Source organism: Caretta caretta, chromosome 9, assembly GCF_965140235.1.
Source record: "Caretta caretta isolate rCarCar2 chromosome 9, rCarCar1.hap1, whole genome shotgun sequence".
NCBI lineage: Eukaryota > Metazoa > Chordata > Testudines > Cheloniidae > Caretta > Caretta caretta.
In genome coordinates, this window is record NC_134214.1 from 60,408,699 (window position 1) to 60,429,952 (window position 21,254).

Sequence of the window (21,254 nt, forward strand, 5' to 3'; positions counted from 1 at the left end):
TGATAAAAAACTGGATTGTAAACAAAGAAAATGTCATTCTTTTGATTTTTACAGATGTGTAGGTGGCAAAAGTACAGAGCCTTTAAAGCCAAGAGATATTGATTCTGCCCTCCAACACAGTGATTCATTTCTCCAGTAGCCAGACTCGTGTTCATGGCATGAGGGAATATGTGAATTTTCTCATTTTAGAACATTGCCTGCCTCCCCTTTCAAATATGATGTCAAAAATTAGTACAATCTGAGGAAGCAGGTACAAAGTTCCCATGACAGTCTGTGGAGTTGGTTTTGAGAGGGCTCTGGTGAATGTCCCTCCCTTGATATCAGAAGTATTATGCATGTTCAAACAGGAAATTAAGCGATAACCACTTAGCTACATGATCCCTTTCCTCCTTCAGAAAGGTATAATGTTTGGGCAGTACGAGCCGTTCCATACATTTCCAGAATGTCCACATTTCTATGTAACAGAAACACTGACCAGTGGTTTAGCACTTGCTTCTTTAGTCTCTTGAGCATCTATATAAGGCTCTCAGTGCACCTCACAATTGTTAATTTCTTTACCCAGACCTGACTTTCTGAGGCAGGGCAGTGCTATTATGCCCATTTTACAGATGGGGAACTGAGGCACAGAAAGTGATTTGTCCAGGGTCATGCAGGGAGTCTGTGGTGGAGCTGGGAATTGAACTTGGCTGCCACTGGGCAAGCCTTCCTCTCAATAACTTGTTTTCCAGCAGATATTATTTCCTCTTCCAAGTCAGGTCATTTTAAAGCTACCATATATTCACATATGTTCAGGGCTGTTCTAAAGAGGATGGTGGACAATTGGTTTCCATGTTCACTGAGGGTAGGACAAGAAGGACACAACTTAGTTTGCAGCAAGGGAGATTTAGGTTAGACATTAGGAAAATCTTGGAATCCCAATCACTGGAGGTTTTCAAGAACAGTACTTCCAGCACTGCATGTTTATGATTCTGTACTGAATTTGTTCTTCAAAGAATCAGAATGGGTTTCTGACCTGACTGTTACAGAGAAGGTATTTTTCTTCACTGCAGCTTGGACACTGAGGTCGGTGCCAAAGGCCTAGAATCTGGTCTTTTCTCCTGGTAACTGAGCTGTGTGGAGGGGGGAGGATGTGACAGGGACTGCAAGAGGAATGAGTGCCTCTGATTCAAACACTCTGTCCCAAGCACCTCAGTGAGACTCAGCGGTGGGAAGCTTTTGTCGCAAGCTATTTCTAGAGCTTCCTTTGGCTGCACGGTGATGACAAGGGGGTGAGAGAAGCGTCTCTTAATGCAGGGGAGGAGGAGAAACAATGTTATGGTAATCCAGCTGCGGGTAGTTAAAATGCGTACTGTGTCAGGCTGGCCCACCGAGTCCTCCTGCTAATAAGGGGAAGCAAAAAGTCCTTCCTCCTGTAGTGGGGTGTCCAGCCCAAAAGGCCCAGGGGCCACAGTCAGTACTGAGGGGCAGGCTCTCTGCCCTGTCCCATGTGGCTGGCACAAAGGAAGCAGAATCCAACCTGTGGGAGAATCCCCTTGTGCAAGGACTCCTTGGCAGGCATAAGGCTGCTGTAGACGCCTCCTTTTGCCTCCCTCCTCCCAGCATCGGTGCAAGGGTGGGGAGGGGGAGTGGCTGGACTGCGCTGTGCTTTGGCTATCCCCAGCCAGTGTACAGTCCTGTGGGGGAGGGGAGGGGAGCATTGCCAGCTAGCATCCACTAGAGCAGCCCCTGCTCTCTAACCTGGGGCAGGGCAGGGCTCTAATGGCTGTTGGCACTCTCAGTTTCTCCTCTCTTTCCCCCTGTGGAGCTGCATGGGGGAGGAGATCTGTCCTTTACTAGGCTCTGCCCCAGACTGAGGCAGAGCCAGTCGGGCTCTTCTGCTCTCCGTGAAGCTCCCACAGCCGGCAGCGATGCAGGGGGTAGAGCCGCTGGTGCTGCTCTCCTCCCTCCACTGGGATGCAGCAGGTGGCCAGTGTGGTGCGTGTGAGCAGCTGCAGCAGGGAGTGGGCCTCAGGTTCTCGCTGCACTCCCAGAGCTGCACCTGGGGCTGCTGGCAGTTGGTGGGAGGTAGCGCCCGCTACCTCCTCCCTGTAGGGACAGGACTGCTTCAAACACTTTAATATAAACGTCGCCAGCCCTGGCTCAGGGAGGCATATTCAACTCACCCTCAAAGGAACATTGTCTTTTCAGATCAGTTGCCTTAGAGGGGCACAGCTTGGCAGACACCCCTGCTGTACTATACAGAGCTCCCATCTTACTAAGCAATTTCAAAACAGCTGGGATTCTCCCCCAAAAAGACTCCAATTAAATAAAAAGAAGAAAGGGGGCTAAACTCCAGGAATTACCACAGAATTACCAGCAGCTTCCCTGTTTTGTGCTTATAGCTGATCCGCAATGAATTCTACCCACGGGCACCTGGAGGAGCTCTGTAAGCCAGCTCCTTAGCTGGCGTAACTCAGTGTAGGGCCTGTGCTGGTTTACTCCAGCTCTGAGTCTGCCCCAGAAATGTGCTGCTCAGGACGCAGTTAGGACTAATTCAGAAAGAAACTCCCAGCATGTCCTTAGACGTATTTAATGAAGGCATTTCCCAGTAACAGTTGGAATGGGTACAATGCAAGTGATTTACAGCAGAAGGTTTGAACCGTCTCCTTTCGCCAATGAACTCTCTTGGCTGTGGAATACCTTGTCTCAGCCCCTGCAGGGTACAGTGTTCGATCCTTTGGGAAGGAGCTTTTAGGAACAGAGTGGAGGCAGTGCAGACTAGTGCCAATGGCCAGCTCCAAGAGCCACACTGCTCTCCAGGGACCAGTCTGACAAGAGAGGGTCTGGGTCTTCATTAGAGCTGGTTGGGAAATAGGCATTTCCCCCCATAGAAAATTTCCACAAGAATGAAAAAACAAAAGAAGTTTTCATCAAAATTTCCCATGGAAGAGTTTGGCTTTTAAGCAAAAAAAAAAAAAAAAAAAAAGCCAATATCTAAAATATTTTAAATCAGAAATGCTGCTGAGGTGCTTCACAGGAGTTGTAGTTTGGGTGTCTCATGCTCTCATTCTCCTCTATAGGCTGGGCTCCCCAGTCAGACTGCATCTCCCATGATTCAGCATGGGTCCATCATGGGAGTCCCTGGCTGTGGTGCATCATGGGACATGGAGTCCAACTGGGGGGGAGGCATAGAGGAAAAAGGGATCTTGAAGAATCAGAACTACAACTCCCATGTAGTACTTCAGCTGATTATCCAAATCAAAACGTTCTGGGTGTTTGTTTTTTCAATGAAAAATTGCAGTTTCCTACGGAATGCAGACACTTGTCATGAAAACATTCATTTTGTCAAAAATCCAATTCTTGTTCTCTCTGTACCTGCTACAGTTTGGTTACCAAGATAAGGGTTGATCAAAAAGTTTTTGTTTTGATAGAAACTTTTTGATCAACCCTCATCTTGGTAACCCAACTGTAGCAGGTACAGAGAGAACAAGAATGCAGCAATGGGATTATACATCACTGATGCAGTGTCCAAGAACTAATGCCATTTTCCAGCTGTGGTCTCACCGCAGCCCCACAACCCTCTCCTCTGTGACATGGAGCCGTTCCGCTGCCTTTGTGTTGACATTGCTCATTGTAAACTCACAGCTCCAGAACCGCACTGCCCACTCGGTCCCCCGCAGTGGGTATCTTGTGGCATTGCTGCCTTAGACGTTCACCCCTCCTGTTGAATGGCCAGGGTTCTGTGACCAATTTTCTACTGATTTTAGGCAATTTTCCCAACTGACTCATCTTCAGCTTTTCTGTCCACATCTGATTTCCCCGCGGCACCCGTGGGTTCTTTCTTCATCTTCATTGCTGTTCAAACCTCCACCCAGTTTAGCAGCATAGGGAGTGATCCATCTATCCCAGTATCCTGTCTCGGACAGTGGCCAGCACCCGAGGCCTTGGAGGAAGGTGAGAAAAAGTCTGTAGTGGGCAGTTATGGAATGACTTGCACATGGAGAAAACTTTTTCTTAATTCCCCTATCAATCAGGGGTTGGCTGATGCCTTGAAGTATGAAGGTTTATATCCCTGCCCAAGCCTTTTTTTTTTAACCCCTTTTTATTTTAACTCCAGATGCTCTTGCTATCCAGATACTTTCCAAATCCTGCTAAGCTCTTGGTCTCAAAGGTAGCTTGTGGCAATGAGTTCCACAGGCTAATTGTGTGTTGTGTGAAAGAGTATTTCCTTTAATTGAACGTCCCCACGTTCTTGTATTATGTTAAAGGATGAACAGTGTACCTTCTCCAGACGAGCCATTATTATTTATATTTTTACCATGTGTCCTCTTTAACATAACCCATTCCAATGTTTTCAATCTCTCTTCATAGTAGAGTTTTTCCACACCTCTAATATTCTCGTCGACTGTCTGAATGGGTTACTCCAGGTGAAGGGGTACTATTGATTTTTTAATCTGAAATTGTCAGTGACTTGCTGTTTACTCTCTTTTCTGAACTGTTAATGAAAATTTTAAATAAAACGAGTCCAAATGTTAATGCCTTTGGTGCCCATTAGGTGCCTTCTTTCATCAGCTCAACACACTGCTCGTGGCTGCGCTGTCCTTCCCAGCTTCTAACCCATGTGTCAATGTTCACATCCAAGCCCGTTCAAATGTGCTTGCTCCGCTGGGAGATCCAGGTCATATTAACTCTGGTGGCTGCTTAAGAATGTGGCTCAAAGTTAGATCAGAACTCCCATCCTATGGTTGAAGAATGCAAGGTATGGAAGGTCCATGAAGGCCACGTTTGATGGAAGGTATAAACGCACAAGAACCCGGTATAGGAAGTCCTAGAGGACTACTATTCTCATCACAATGTTCAGGGTAAAAGATGTGAAGTCTTGTTAATATCAGAGAGCTTTGGGTTGAAAATCCCATGGCTGACACTGAAAACATGCTGCTGGATTAGTTACTATTTGCAGCCTCTTGCTTTATGGGAGGCGAGATGGTGCCACAGACAAAGGAACATGGCTATAAAACATCTCTACTGCAGCTCCCCGCTCCATATGGGGGAAGCATGCAAGGAGGTAAGAGTATAGTGCCAAATACCACATGTGACTGTACAAATGATTTGCCCTGTGGACCAGAATATCAGAGCGCTGAGATTCTTGGCTGGTTACTGCCTAACAGCTGGAACACAGTGGGAGGAACAGGTAAAGTTTGCTAATTGTCAGCTGATGTCTGACTACAAAGAGGAAAGCTTAATGGGATTTTTCCTTTTAATGAAAGCACAAAGGATGCCAGAGATGGCTGGATAGGCAGGTTATATCAGCTTTGAAGATTTCATTCTGCCATTCTCATTGGAAGCCTCCTGCATATTTAAGGTGCACTTAATAAGCTCCTTTAGAAATCTCCCTCTGATGTGACACTCTGTATTTTCCTTTTTTGCACCGACTAGCACTCCTTTATCTGCAGCCAGGGTTCGACTCCTAACAGCACATAGGCTGTGATGGTGCTTGGGTCAGTAACAAAGGCACAGGGTTCAAGGCCACAGATGTTCCATGTAATAAACTAATCCAAAAGGAGTGAGTTGCTAGGAAATGAACATCACTGCAAAAGCAATGGAATGAGAGTGCAGTCGGAGTTAAATTTATCACCTCTTCCCTGAGAGTGTTACGCTTCTGTGGGAAGCACACACTAATTCAGGAAAAAGTCTGGAAACCCCACATGCCAGCTAGACCACTTGAATTCCAATTTCACTATCTAACCTGACATTCATTTTCTTCCTCCTGTGTGGTGCAAACAGGACGGCCCTTCTACTCTGAGTCACTTCAGAAATTAAAGCCAGCCTTGGCTCGCGGATCCCCACCTGCACGAGGCTATGGATGGAGATATGAAAGCCCATAGGTAGGACCTCCCACATACCCCGATGCCCTGGAGATCACCAACTGGCCAATGAAGTGAATTTGGAGCTTTTGTTCCAGAAAAAAGAACAAGCCAGTTGATTCCCTTGGCTCTAAACTGAACGACAGTTTGCGAGGACCAGAAAGGGGGCTAGTCTGTCTCTCCTCTGATGGGAGCACAATTTTGGACAGAGCCCAGTGATGTATAGAAGGGTGCAGTCAGACCAGAGGAAGTATGTGCAAAAGCAGCAAAAGTTCCTGGATGGTTGGAGGGCTTATGAAGAGACATTATGAGAGTGTAGTTGTGCAACAATATAGGTACATATGATAAATCTCTGAGTGTTTGAAGGCTGCAGAGCCTGAGGAAGGAGATTGGTCAGTTATTTGGGGCACAGTCTATTCTGTATCTCTTTATTGTAGCTATTTCACCTTGTGCTTAAAATACTGATGCCCTGATCCTCTAGGTGCTTTAAACAAACATTTCAAACAAAAGGCACATGGACACGTGCAGCCTGTCCTCCCCTTCTTGTGATCTGAGCTAACCAGTCAGGAGCTAAAAACCAGAGCAATGACTCATACCAGGCATTGCCCTAGTTACACCAGGGATAGAACTGAGAGTGATAGAGCTACAGTGAGGAAGAGGAACAATAAGGTGAATCCCAGGAAATCGGGTGGAGAGATGGGAGCAGTGTGAGTCCCCTGCTTGGGCCATTTAAAATTGGCCAGCAAGAGATACTAGAAAGTGAATTGTGGGGCTCAGTCTGATGCTTTCCCCAAGGGATGGGCTGGATGGGACCTAAGAGTCCTCTCCCATCTCTAATGCTTCTGACATGATTACAGTGTTTGCTCATTGGGGAGGGAGAGCACAGTTAGTCAACCCAGCCTTCCAAACTCCAGCCCGCTGCATGACCCATGGGTCTCAAACCTGGGTCTGCAGGAGCAGCCATGCTCCAATCCTCCACCAGATAGCCTGCTAATGCTTGCATTCCTGGGACCCATGAAACCCAGCCCCAGTTTGAAGCTCTGCCCCTGCAGTCCTATTGGTGGAATCCCGAAGCAGCTGATTGGCCTATTGTCCCTATTTAAGCCAGCAGCAGGACCAGGAAACTGTCTGAATAACTGGGCTCCACCCTGTTCTGGACTGTGTGCCCCCGTCTCGATTTCCTGGCATCCTGACCAGTGTGACTCCTAGCATCTGATTCGTGGTTCTAACCTCCTGGTGTCCTGACCCAGCTGACTCCTATCTTGTGACTACAGACTCTGGCTCTGACTACTAGGTCTGGCCACCCACAACCTGTCAGTGATAGGCTGTTCGGACCACTTTTACCAGGGGTGGGGGCAGAGCTTGGTGCGAGAAGGATGCACCCAGCAGCACCACTGCAGCCACTAGAAGCGTCAGACTCGCCCAAATGGGCCCCCCACCTCCATAATCAAGCATTGCAGGCGCAAATTGTGCATATGACCTCAGACAACTAGCAGCTGCAGGAGCAAGTAAGGCAGCTGAGCGGGGAATAGTGTGCTGCCAATGCAGTGTGCAGGGCCTGGCCCTGAACAGGGGCCTGCAATACCATTGCCACAGTGTCTTGACAGGAACCGCTGGCAGGTCCAGGGCTTCATAAACCAATGCCACCTTCTGTTCCTGGTGCATTCCCAAATCCTTGCCTCTTACCAGGCCAAGGCAGCCCTGGTAATCAGCTTGCTGATAGGAGATGTGTTAGTCTGGGCCTTCCCCTTTCTGGAAGGCCATAGCCCGCTGCTCTTGGAATGGGATGCTTTTCTCCAGTTGATGCTGACCATCTTCGATGACCCGCAATGAGCACAAGCAGTCAAGGCAGCCCTGAGGAGGCTCCGGCGGGGCCAGGCACAGTGGCCTCGTATGCAGCGCTCTTCCGCCACCTACAGCACATACAGAGTGGAACGAAGTAGCGCAGCCATACCAGTTCCGATGGAGCTTGCGGGAAGAAATCAAAGATGAACTGGCCCATGTAGAGATGCCAGCGGGCCTAGATGCCTTTGTTGACCTTACCATACACATGGATACTCAACTGTGAGAATGAAGGGAGGAGAAAGCGATTGCCTGCAACCTCCCTTACCGTGTACCATGACCCCAGCTTCTGTATCACCCGCCGAACCCATGCAAGCCAATCTGGCTGACCAGCGACTCACACCTGAAGAGAAGGAATGACACCATCAGCACCACTTGTGCTTCTACTGTAGTGAAACGGGCCATGCCATCTCAGCCTGCCCAGGACGAACGCCAAAGAGCCTGGGGACACAAGCCGACCCAGGCCCAGTGTGGGGAGCTGGCCTGGACCTTGAAAGAAGAGAACTTCCCCATACCCTAGTCCTCACTGAGCTGCACCCTGAGCCCCATCCACAGGTTTCCCCTTTGCAGGTGCCTATCAAGCTGCGCATACCAGGGGACCCTAACAGATTCCCCTCCAACAGGCCCTCATCAATTCAGGAGCAGCAGACAATTTCATGGATGCAGCTACAGCTCAGACCCTAAAGCTCCTCCTGCTACACAAGCCCATACCCTTGATCCAGTTGAGGAGGAGACTGTCCTCCTGGAGGCTTATTCAGGAACACAGAGAAATGATACAATTCGGTGTGATCCTGTCCCACATTTTCCCCTGATCTTTGGCATCTGCTGACTGACCCTTCATGACACCCTCGTTCACTGGCAAGAACAGAAAGTTACCTTCCCTTCAGAACTCGGCTGACTGCAGGGCAGGGGCCAGCGAATGTTGCACCCAGACACAAGATGGCTCAAGTAGCGGTACTTGGCTGCACTGAAACACCTCCTGGGGGAGCTATGGAACTTCCCTCCCCATCCAAGGTTGTGACCATGGGCTCTGGCTCCGGCTACTAGGTCTAGCCCCCCATGACCCAGCCATGATCCAGCCATCCAGCACAAGTGAAATGTTGGGGCTAGGGAGGGAATTTAACCAGCGAACGAGTGGCTGCTAGCAACCACATTCTCCATGAGTTTCTGCTAAAGCCCAACAAGCATAACACACTTCAGTGGCGGCGCACAGCTGCTAGAGGACGGAAGCCGCCTGCACTTTCCTCCAGCCATGTTCCCATTGTCATCAGGAGAAGGCCATTGGACCTCCTTCCAGTAATCCAACACGCCCTTCCACACAACTCATTGTTACTTCTTCACTCCTTACTTCCACCTCCAGGAGCCAGCACCATCCCTCGACCTCCCACCCAGCCAGCGCCTGCGCCCCCTGACGTCCTCAGCAACATCCCTCCACCTCCCACCCAGCCAGCGCCTTCGCCCCCTCACGTCCTCAGCACCATCCCTCCACCTCCCACCCACCCAGCGCCTGCGCCCCCTCACGTCCTCAGCACCATCCCTCCACCTCCCACCCAGCCAGCGCCTGCGCCCTCTCACGTCCTCAGCACCATCCCTCTACCTCCCACCCACCCAGCGCCTGCGCCCCCTGACGTCCTCAGCACCATCCCTCCACCTCCCACCGAGCCAGCGCCTGCGCCCCCTGACGTCCTCAGCACCATCCCTCCACCTCCCACCCACCCAGCGCCTGCGCCCTCTCACGTCCTCAGCACCATCCCTCCACCTCCCACCCAGCAAGCGCCTGCGCCCCCTGACGTCCTCAGCACCATCCCTCCACCTCCCACCCACCCAGCGCCTGCGCCCCCTGACGTCCTCAGCACCATCCCTCCACCTCCCACCCACCCAGCGCCTGCGCCCCCTCACGTCCTCAGCACCATCCCTCCACCTCCCACCCAGCCAGCGCCTGCGCCCTCTCACGTCCTCAGCACCATCCCTCTACCTCCCACCCACCCAGCGCCTGCGCCCCCTGACGTCCTCAGCACCATCCCTCCACCTCCCACCGAGCCAGCGCCTGCGCCCCCTGACGTCCTCAGCACCATCCCTCCACCTCCCACCCACCCAGCGCCTGCGCCCTCTCACGTCCTCAGCACCATCCCTCCACCTCCCACCCAGCAAGCGCCTGCGCCCCCTGACGTCCTCAGCACCATCCCTCCACCTCCCACCCACCCAGCGCCTGCGCCCCCTGACGTCCTCAGCACCATCCCTCTACCTCCCACCCACCCAGCGCCTGCGCCCCCTGACGTCCTCAGCACCATCCCTCCACCTCCCACCCACCCAGCGCCTGCGCCCTCTCACGTCCTCAGCACCATCCCTCCACCTCCCACCCAGCCAGCGCCTGCGCCCCCTCACGTCCTCAGCACCATCCCTCCACCTCCCACCGAGCCAGCGCCTGCGCTCCCTGACGTCCTCAGCACCATCCCTCCACCTCCCACCCAGCCAGCGCCTGCGCCCCCTCACGTCCTCAGCACCATCCCTCCACCTCCCACCCACCCAGCGCCTGCGCCCCCTCACGTCCTCAGCACCATCCCTCCACCTCCCACCCAGCCAGCGCCTGCGCCCTCTCACATCCTCAGCACCATCCCTCTACCTCCCACCCACCCAGCGCCTGCGCCCCCTGACGTCCTCAGCACCATCCCTCCACCTCCCACCGAGCCAGCGCCTGCGCCCCCTGACGTCCTCAGCACCATCCCTCCACCTCCCACCCAGCCAGCGCCTGCGCCCTCTCACGTCCTCAGCACCATCCCTCCACCTCCCACCCAGCAAGCGCCTGCGCCCCCTGACGTCCTCAGCACCATCCCTCCACCTCCCACCCACCCAGCACCTGCGCCCCCTGACGTCCTCAGCACCATCCCTCCACCTCCCACCCACCCAGCGCCTGCACCCCCTGACGTCCTCAGCACCATCCCTCCACCTCCCACCGAGCCAGCGCCTGCGCCCCCTGACGTCCTCAGCACCATCCCTCCAGCTCCCACCCAGCCAGCGCCTGCGCCCCCTGACGTCCTCAGCACCATCCCTCCACCTCCCACCCACCCAGCGCCTGCGCCCCCTCACGTCCTCAGCACCATCCCTCCACCTCCCACCCACCCAGCGCCTGCGCCCCCTCACGTCCTCAGCACCATCCCTCCACCTCCCACCCACCCAGCGCCTGCGCCCCCTCACGTCCTCAGCACCATCCCTCCACCTCCCACCTACCCAGCGCCTGCGCCCCCTGACGTCCTCAGCACCATCCCTCTACTTCCCACCCACCCAGCGCCTGCGCCCCCTGACGTCCTCAGCACCATCCCTCCACCTCCCACCCACCCAGCGCCTGCGCCCCCTGACGTCCTCAGCACCATCCCTCCACCTCCCACCCAGCCGGCGCCTGCGCCCCCTGACGTCCTCAGCACCATCCCTCCACCTCCCACCCAGCCAGCGCCTGCGCCCCCTCACGTCCTCAGCACCATCCCTCCACCTCCCACCCAGCCGGCACCTGCGCCCCCTGATGTCCTCAGCACCATCCCTCCACCTCCCACCCAGCCAGCGCCTGCGCCCCCTCACGTCCTTAACCACCAGCATTTCTCCACCTTCCACCCAGCCAGCACCCCCGCATGTCTTCAGCCAGTGCCTGCACCCCCTCACATCCTCAGCACCACCCCTCCACCACTCACTCAGCCAGCGCCCCCTCACATCCTCAGCCAGCACCATCCCTCCAACTCCCACCTAGCCAGCGCCCCCTCCCGTCCTCATTCAGCACCATCCCTCCACCTCCCAACCAGCCAGCACCCCCTCATATCCTCAGCCATCACCATCGCCCCCTCACATACCCAGCCAATGCCATCCCTCCACCTCCCACTCAGCCAACACCTGCATCCCCTCACCTCCTTAGTCAGTGCCATCCATCCACCTCCTAGCACCAGTGCCCCCTCACGTCCTCAGCCACCACCAGCACCGGATCACGTCCTCAGCCAGCGCCATCCCTCCACCTCCCACCCAACCAGCGCCCCCTCATGCCCTGAGCCAGCGCCATCCCTCCACCTCCCGTACAGCCAGTGCCGGCAACCCCTCACATCCTTAGCCATCACCATCACCCCCTCACGTCCTCAGCCAGTGCCATCCCTCCACTTCCCACACAGCCAGCACCAGTGCCCCCTCACGTTGAGAGCCAGCGATAGCAGTGAAAGTCACAGTCTTTTAACACAACCATGCAGAGTTGTCACACAGATCTACCAGCGTAGCCAAGGTGGGCTAGTGGATTGATTCCTGGGATTTTGCATTTTTGTGACCCTTTTGTGAAGCTTTTTTAGTTTGTGTTGAAATCTGTTCCATAATCCCCATTTCACAGACAAATTATGTGTGGTCCTTTATGAAAATCTGTTTTCTAATCTATGTGATAATATTGTTTTTTAACTCCAACTGTTCTTTTCACATTGAGCTTGTCCTAGTATGTTGATACTCATGTTTATGAAAGAAATCAATATGTCGTTTGAAAACATATTGGTAAAAGCCCAATTTCCATTTCCTTCTTCCATTTTTTTACCCCTCCAATCTGTCCCACAATCCCAAGCGGAGCCTCTTTGGCTGTTTTTCTTGTTTCTTGTTTCTCAGAGGAACTGTACTCTGCTCTACATGAAGTGTGAGGTATGGAGCAGTTCCCTGTCTTCTTCCACATAGACGTACACGTGGATTTTTTTTAAATACTTCCTCCTGTTGCACCCTATTTGGTAGGTTCCTTCATTCCCTAAATTTCCTTCCCTGAAATCTAACAGTCATGTACTGCTGTATTCTGTGCTCCATCCTTTACCAAGCTGAATCCAAGTAGCCTGTAATCACAGGTTCAAATTTCCTTCTTATCCTCATATTCCCAGCTGGTTCCTCTCTGTTGATAAGAAGTAGAGCTATGTTGGATTCTCTGTCATAAAGCTGTTTTCTGATTTACCTGGGCACATGTTTGGTACCCATGCCTGGGTGTCTGTCATGCAACAGATGGTACTTGGGTAGTTGCCATCCACCTAGACCATGGGTCTGAGTACTTCAAATTGGTCCAGGAATGTTTCATTGTCTGTTTCCTCCACTTCTGCCGGTCTATAGCAGCTGTTTGCGGCAGTTTCTTCTCTAACTGACATTAGCACTTGCTTATAGCACAGATATCTGTCATAAGAATGTCCCCCATGGATGCAATGTTGCTGTTTTCCTTTCCCTTGCTACTCTATAATCCTGTATTAGCACAGGAAATCACATAATGTGCCTGTATAATGACCACCTAACTGGGGACCCTCAATGCTAAAAGAATAATCCTCCACTGCTTCTGAGCTACTTGAGTAGTAACTCCCTGAGCTGATAGCTTTAGTAGACTTTTAATCTCTTATATGAATCAGCCACTAGAGGGAGACAAAGTGACAAATTGCTAGTATGAGTTACACTAGCCTGTAGTGTCACTCGTGGATTAATATTAATTATATCTGTAACTTCCTTTCCCCTTTTAATCTGTGAGCACTAAGCCCCATGTAATATGTACGTGGTGTGACTACCAGTGGGAAGGTATTAGAATCGTAAAGCAGCACAAATGGCATATTTCCTTTTATTTTTAATAGGCTGTGTCACAGCGCTGTGGTGTCACCCATTACAACTTGCTGAATGACACAGCAAGATTTTCCTGGAGGAGAGAGAAATTGTGAGAGGTGAACAAGTCCATGTTTCATTCAAGAGAGGCCATTAGGCAATGGCACATAGACCTTGTGCTGGCTTGCTGTACGGAGGTGAATGCACCCTCAGAACCAGGTGCCCTTTACTCTCGTGGCCTGTAATGGTAGCAGCAATGGCTAATGAAAAGGAATAAATATTGACCACAGCTATAACTGCTGTTTGGTGAATTTGTTGTGGGAAATTCACCCTTGCAGCCAGGACAGCAGTGTAGGAGAGAAGCGGACGTCGCCAAGGGAAACATTTTTGTTCTACAGGAGGGTGGAAGCAGCTGCAGGCTTCCAGCACCATCCTATACGGCTGTACTGACAATGCTTCTTAGCTCCGTCCTGGTGGGTTCTCCTTGCACGCTGAGCATGTGTGGGAGGCACGTGTGGGGTGCGTGGGGAGGGTCATCACATCAATGTTCTTAACACTACAACCCACTGAGCAGTGAAAAGGACATGCCAGCATGGCAGGATCACATTGGCTGGTGAAAGCACTACTGTGCATGAGGTGGCCTCCAGCTAAAGAAATTCCACTGGCAGGGAGCATGTTCCGCAGGGCGTCGCTGCCAGTCCATTCCCCTGACTGCCGTCATTTATTACAACCAAGTAAAAGCCATCAAGAGCTCCCAGCCTTTCCAAGGTGCACTTCCTGAAGCATTTGTTTCTCATTTTGGTCATGTAAGTCCCCAAGCACACCAGTATTTTATCTGCATTTTACATGGCAACTTGAAAAGGAGACTCAGTGAGGCCGCAGCATATTAGCAGCATTGCTTGGACCCTGTTGCAGTGGTAATCCCTGTAGACAGGGAAAGCTAATTGGAGTGGCTGCAGTGAGGGTGGGTTAAGTTTACAGGCACTGGTTCTTAGAAACCAGCTCAGGCAAAGACCTTTTGTCTGATAAACAAATCGCTCTGCATTAAATTACAAACTGTGAGAGCTCTCCGGTCACCCTGCACATTTGGCAAGGCCAGGGGTGCAGCTGCATGCTCCTCCTGGCGTGACCACTGGTGCTGCTCTCCTGCAATTAATGGGAAAGCTTACACCTGGAGTTCATTAGCAGCCCTTTTAAGCAGCTGTAATGAATGTGAGTGCTAAGCCAGAGACAGACCAACAATCAAGTCTGCCCACTCAGTGAGGTCTCATCAGCAGCTCATTGTATTTGGCTAATCTTGTCTTCTCCCAAGCGTCCTCTGCTGGATGTTTCATCTTCCAGATGGCCTGGACCTGGAAGAATCTTTATGTTTTAATTTCTGTTCAAAGCTTTCTCTCGCCCTCGCCTCCATCCCTTCCCCAGATAACAACATGACAGGCTGACTGCAATGCCTGCATCCCCTTTCTCACTACTCCCTGGCCGTGCCAGTTTTGACTTATCAAGTTTCACTTTCATGTGATGATAAAAAAAATTCCCCCAGCAGCCGTTTTCTATCATTTATGTAAATTTTCCTTCAGCCTCTTCAGCAAGTTTCTGTTGTTAACTCCTGGGCAGACAGTAAATCAGTCTGAAGGATGCGTGGTCCATGAACTCCACTTTACCAGCTTGTGTTGCCATTGCATTATATCTTGTCCTCTGACTCCATTACCTGGTAATAAATCTCCTCTCCACACCTTGCTCCTGTACTGCAGGTCTGTACAACTCCATGGATAGCTGGATGATTGTCCCCAACATCAAACAGAATCACTACACCGTGCACGGGCTCCAGAGTGGCACCAGATACATCTTCCTTGTCAAGGCCATAAACCAAGCTGGGAGCCGGAACAGCGAACCTGCCAGGCTCAAGACAAACAGTATGTGCCAGGGCTTTTTTTTCAGGTTGGGTGGGAAGTAGAAAAGCAGCTTTATCAATCCTGGAGTTTAAAAGGATATTGCTGAGATTTTCCTTAACTCTTTAATTGCTGTGTCTTATAACCACCCTTTGGAAACTTGAAATCTTTGTTTATTGTTTCCTTGCTTGACTTGTTTTTAATTCCCATCATACGCACAAAACACAAAGGCCAGATTGCATGTGAGCCCTGGGCACTGCATGCTAGCTGGTGTCTCTAGGGTTTCCCCAGAATGCTAAGCTGCGCCCATGTTGCTAGTTGGGTAGGGTTTGTTATTGTAGGGTTATTCATGAGCTCCTTTATGCAAACACGTCTGTCTTTACTGTTCCGTCGTCCCCAGTCCCTTCCCCTCCATTCAGCTGTTGCATACTGTCTAAATCCTAGGCGCTGGGACAGGGACTATTTGGGCAAACGTTCAGGTCAGTTCATATCTACTCTGAACCCACTTCTCCAAACCATATCCAGAATTCTGGCTCGGTCAAGAAGCGAAAGTAGCAGAAATCTGGTTGCACAACCTGTTCTTAATGAGCAGATGAGCATCCCACATTTTTGGTGCTTAATAAAGTCAAACCTCTTGAAATTGACTTCTCGCTTACTTCTGAGCACTGAGCTTGGTGTCTACTGGTTTGTTAAGAGAGGGTCACTCATGTGAATTAGGCTGCTCACTGGCTTATTATTGTGGGGTTATTTGGGAGGACTGTGAGGCATGTGCTGGTTTGTTATCATAGAGTTATCAGGAAAAGAAACCTGAAAAGCATCTGTATGGGAAATGTCATGGGCTTTGCCAACAAACATGAGAAAAAGGTTAGTTCAGACTTTGGTTCTCCCAACTTGAATTCCCTCAGAGGGGAGGGAAAGAGTTAACAACATTCTAAAAACGGAAGCGGGATCAGACCATAGGCCCATTGACTTCAAAGGGAACAGGACTGGATCCACTCTGGCCGTGGAGAAGAACATGATATGGGGAGGATTCAAACCTCATTGCCCATTAGCTCAGTAACACATCCCGCTTAGTGATGATTTGTAATACAAAAAAAAAAGTCAAAATATCGGAATGGACAGTCGGTTTCCAAAGTAGTTGCAAGTGACTTATCTCTTGGCTTTTGTCCAGCGCTGCCTGATCTGTGGCCATGTCTTGTTGATGATTATAAAATTCCTCCGTCTGGTCCCGACGTGCCCAGAGTTCTTTTTTGTTCTCTTTTCTTGATGTTTCAATCATGTCTGAGTTCTGCACTTGACTAGGCTTTTGAAATGATTTATTGCTTCTACCTCCTCAATCTTTTCATGGAACCGTGGCAACTTTAAATACAATGAAATTAAATAAAGTCCATACATTGCAGAGAATGGATAGACGCTGATGAAAAACAAACTCCAATCTAATTCTCTTTTGTTTATTAAAAATGTATCCCTCCCTCCAAAGCTGTTTAAAAGTACCCTCCCTGCTTTGAAATACACTCAAGATGGAAATAAGAAATTGGTGACGTGACAGGCCAAGAGCTGATATGACAAACCTACTCAGAAGAAAGGAAAATAGGTTAGTTTCAGTAGCTCCCTGGGGAGGCTGCAACTTGTTGTTTTATTCAGTGTCAGTCATCAGAGATATTAGCGTGCTGCTAAGTGCAGTGCTTTACAGACGAACCTGATTTACTGAAATATATACCGGATCAAATTTTTAATTCTGATTGTTCACTCTCTGTAGCAGCTTCCTACATTTGTCAAACTGTAAAGCAGGAATTGCATAAAGTGCTATAAGAAGTGCTCAGCATTACTGTTATGCATATTACAGAATGAATCTCTAACATTGGGATTGTATGATCATTTAAATGATCATGCATCCCCAACCCAGCCGAAGGATAAGAGAACAGCTAAATTAACATTAAAACATTATTTGCATATGTTGCTACAATATCTGTCTGGAGCCAACCTTAGCTTCAGTGTCACCTTGAGACTTCTACTGTAACTACCTGTTTCCACGTGTTCAAAATGTGAACATCTCTCTTTTGGTTAACATGCTCTGTGCTTGATGTCTGTCAGTCCTAGTTTTTGGAAAGTTTGAGCAAACTGTGTCTACCTCATTTTGCTTAAGTTCGGAATGATGATGTTAATGAAAGCACTGCCACTTGAGAGCCAGGTTACTTCTGCTGAGAGGCAGGAGAGCCTAAGCACCTCATTAGCATGATGAGGACTGCACGTCTCTCCAGACAGTCTGTGCTCCTCTCTACCCCTCATTTACTCTGCACCCTTGAGAGCAAGGCAACAGGCATTCGGGGGACTTTGCACTTCCCTGTGCGAGAGCCAGACTGCCCCTAACATGGAGCTTGATTTGCAGCCATGTGCAGTCTCCCCTGGAGTTCAGCAGTCACGTGCACCACACAAGGATTTGCAGGCTCACCTGTGTGATACCACAGCTCTTCTCAAGGCTTAGAATGGGAAAGAACTGCAGGGAGCCTGTTGGCTAATGTTAACTTTGTAATAGTGGCCACAGTCACTCACTCTACATGCCCTTGAGTAAACAGGGGAGCTGAGAGGGTAAAGCCTAAAAATTGTCCATAGGAAGCTAGAACAATATTGCACAATGCAGGCAGTGTCCTCTTACAGCGCCTGTGAGTGGCCACAGTACCATACTGAGAGGGCCTTTGAGAAGGAGCATATATCAGGCATGGGTATAATGGCGATTTGGCTTGCTAAAGAAGGGGAGGAAAGCCAGGTGACAGCCAAAGCAGGAGGAGAGCATGCAGGACATGAGGAGGAGGGAAGACTTTACCCTTCAGTCTCCCTCTAATTCCCTCTTCTTATATGTTAATCTCTGCTCCGGTCCTTTCTCATGTGCTTGGGGCTGTACAGTATATCAGCGGACACACAGGGAAAAGAGTGGACTGAGTTCTCTTCTAGGGGCTGCTAGCTGAGAACTGAGAGGTGAGGATCCCACCAGCCTGGTATACAGATCTAGAGAAGAAAGAGCAACATATTAACCATGGGAAAGGTATTCTGATTGGCAGGGCTGAGAGCGTTGCTCAACACTTCTCGTTATAAGACCCTCTTTTCAGCGGCTTTTAACTTTGCCAAGCTTTGACCATTTGGGCTGAAATTTCTCATGTTGTGTGTGGCATAGGCTGAATTTTTTTTCTTCCTTTTATGCTAAAAAATCCAGCATTTCCAAGAAGAAGGCTGGGGGGAAATAAGTTGTTTTGCCCATGTGAAAAGATCCTGGCAGCCTTTCCCTGAGATGTCTATGCTTTGGAGCAGGGACTTACCATTTTGACAGGAGTAGCCTTTGTGTCAGGGCTGTGCTTTTTGATGTTCCCTGTGAAAATCCACCCAAACATGGCCATTGGAAAAATCTCAGGTCATACCTGCTCAGTAGAGACTTCTTCAGTTCTAGCAGGTAAAATCTCCAAAAGACTGCGTCCACACTGGGCATGCTTGGGCCTCTCACAGCTCCCAGTGCTGACCAGACTGCATGTATGCCATGCCCATGGAGCCAATGAGCATATTCCAGCCCTGGGCTACAGGAGCAATGCTGGACTTTCCCTGTAATGCCCGCTCCCAGCTGCCTTGGGCTGGGGTGGATCTGGGCTGGAACTGAAGAGCTGGGAGCCTGTCTTTCCTATGTTCTCAGTGACCCTCCTATTGGAGCCCAGGCAGGAAACAATCTGATGTGAGTTCCCAGACGACAGGGCAAAAGCTGGACTGGGGCAGGGAAAGGAGTAGTTTGGGACAAGCAATCTAATGGGATTGGAACTGGAGGCAGGGGGAGGAGAGACACTGTGACTGGGAGCTGGAGGTGCAGAGATTGAACCTGAGTGCAGGGAGGGGGCAGGTTGGGACTGGTCTCATGGTTAAAGCAGTTGAATGCAGCCCTGGAGAATTGGATTTTATCCCTGCCTGTGCCACAGAGCTCCTGTGTGATGCTGGGTGAGTCACTTAAACTGGTCACTGTCTGTTCTTAATTTGCTGGGTGCCCAACTTGAGACCCTGGTGTCTGATTGCATTAGTGCTGAACGCCCACAGCTGCAACTGAAGTCAATGGTAGCTGTGCTTTGAACATAAAGTTTTACATGTGCTATGAAAAATCAGGTCCAGGGTGTCTCGGATTGGGTACCCAAAATGGGTACTTTAATCTTTCTGCCTCAGTACCTCGTCTGTAAAATGGGGATCTTACGGGGGTGTTGTGAAAATAAATTAATGTTGATGAAGCACTCGGAGAGTGTCGTGATGAGTGCCTCAGAAAAGCACAGGAGGAAATTAATGATTCTGCCCTCACAGCAGGGTTTGAATAGTGTGCAGTAAATAAAGCAGGAGGCACACACTGAACAGTGGGAAGGGGAAAAAAATATTGAATAGCTGCTAATTAAGTGAAGGAAGAAAGGGTCCTGTGGGAAAAAAAATAGTATGTGATCATGTAAGACTGCGTTATAAAGCATAAGCACAAAGGGGCTGAATTAAGGTTGCACAGGCGACCATAATTGTGTCATTTCCCCACTTTTCAGTGATTGACTTTGAAATCTTAGTAATGTCCTTTTAACATAGTTTATCTGTGTTTTTATTTTTTTTTATATAACAATATATAGTAACAGATAAATAAACTCCACTATGTTGCTATTTCCTGAGCATGCAGAGAATGAACAATGCCCTGCGAAGGAACCTGTCTCTTTAAGGTTCTCCTGTGGGTCTTAATAGGCCTATTTGCTGCACACTACAAACAAATGTATTGTTCTTTGTGTATGAAGAGCCTAACACTTTGTATTGGGTTTGTAGTAGCTCACTCTTTGTTATTTCTCCTTCCTGTATTTGTCAGTGTAGAACCCTGTGTGTAGCAATTTATTATAGTTCTTCAAAACAGCCAATTATAACAGAGCACACACTTCACAAATGATGTCACTTCAGAAAAATGTCAACAGTCGTACAAGAAAAGAATGACCAGTTAACCTATTTTGGATTCTACTCTCTGCTTCAGAAATGGTGTTTTCAGAGATTCCACCATAGACTTAAGGCCTGTGAAGACAGATATTAACTCCCAGAATGCAACAGCATCAGTGCTCCCACTGAATCCTCATTCCTTAACTGGTCAGAATGTAAAACCAATTAGTGTGGAGGGTCTCTTTTGGTTTTAAGACAGGGTGAAAAGCTGATGTTTCCGTAGTAAGCACATGCCCTGAGCCCCATTAAGTATCCCAAAGTGTACTGGGTTCCTCACAGAATACAGAGAAAGCCACGGCTCCTGTACTGAAGGGAATAGAGGGGAGATGGCTTTTATTGGTGGAGCTTTGTCCAATGCTTTAAATGCTTAGCCCTCTACTGACTCATGCTGAGGATACATTTCCACCTGTTGATATTTATGCATCACTTTGTAATGTCTGATGAGCTCCGGGCTATGATAATGTGTGTCCCATGGGCTGGTTTTCTGTAAGTCACAAGAAGTGGAAATTATCATAACATTATTTGGAAAATGGAAATGAATAGTACAGCTAGAAGGGCCCCAGGTTCTGCTCTTAGCCCAGATTAAGGGTTTGTCTTTCTGCGGAGGTGATTCCTGAATAAGGAAGGGTGTGAATTTTAAGTACTATAGCTTTTGCAAAATATGAGTATCCACACAAGGAGTAGTCCCAGAATAGCTATTCCAGTCACCTTCCCTGTGTAGACAAGCCCTAACCTCTTTCTGGACTTACACTGCTGTAACTGAGACAAAAGCTGACATCTGGTTAGGAGCTGAAGGAATCAGACCCACTTTCCATTGTTTGCCTCACAGTGCATTGTGATGATGGAGTACACAGAGAAATGCCTTCACTTCAGAAACGAAATGTGTCAGGTGACTCTAAGGCCACTGCCCCATTTGGCAGGTGAGCCCTTCTGGGCTATCTGTTGATTTTAGGAACAGTTGGAAGTGTGTATTCTAAACACCCTCATAGGCTGGCTCTATGGCAGTGGTTCCAGTTTGGATTTACAGTAGTGGCACTTCACGCAGGGACTAGTCTGAGTATCGGGCCAGGGCGGGTCTTTGTTTGGTGTGGGTTCACATTAAGGGCTGAGATTTATCTGCATTTGG

General features: G+C 49.7%; 1 protein-coding gene across 4 annotated transcripts in view; it reads left to right on the forward strand.

Annotated features, from left to right (window-relative positions):
- MID2 (midline 2) overlaps positions 1 to 21,254 on the forward strand; it is a 337,379-nt gene that overhangs the window by 278,192 nt on the left and 37,933 nt on the right. For all 4 annotated transcript variants that reach the window (XM_075132350.1, XM_075132351.1, XM_075132349.1 and 1 more), the window contains one exon: positions 15,011 to 15,172. In XM_075132350.1, the coding sequence (XP_074988451.1) occupies positions 15,011 to 15,172 (162 nt within the window). The remainder of the gene's footprint in view (positions 1 to 15,010; positions 15,173 to 21,254) is intronic.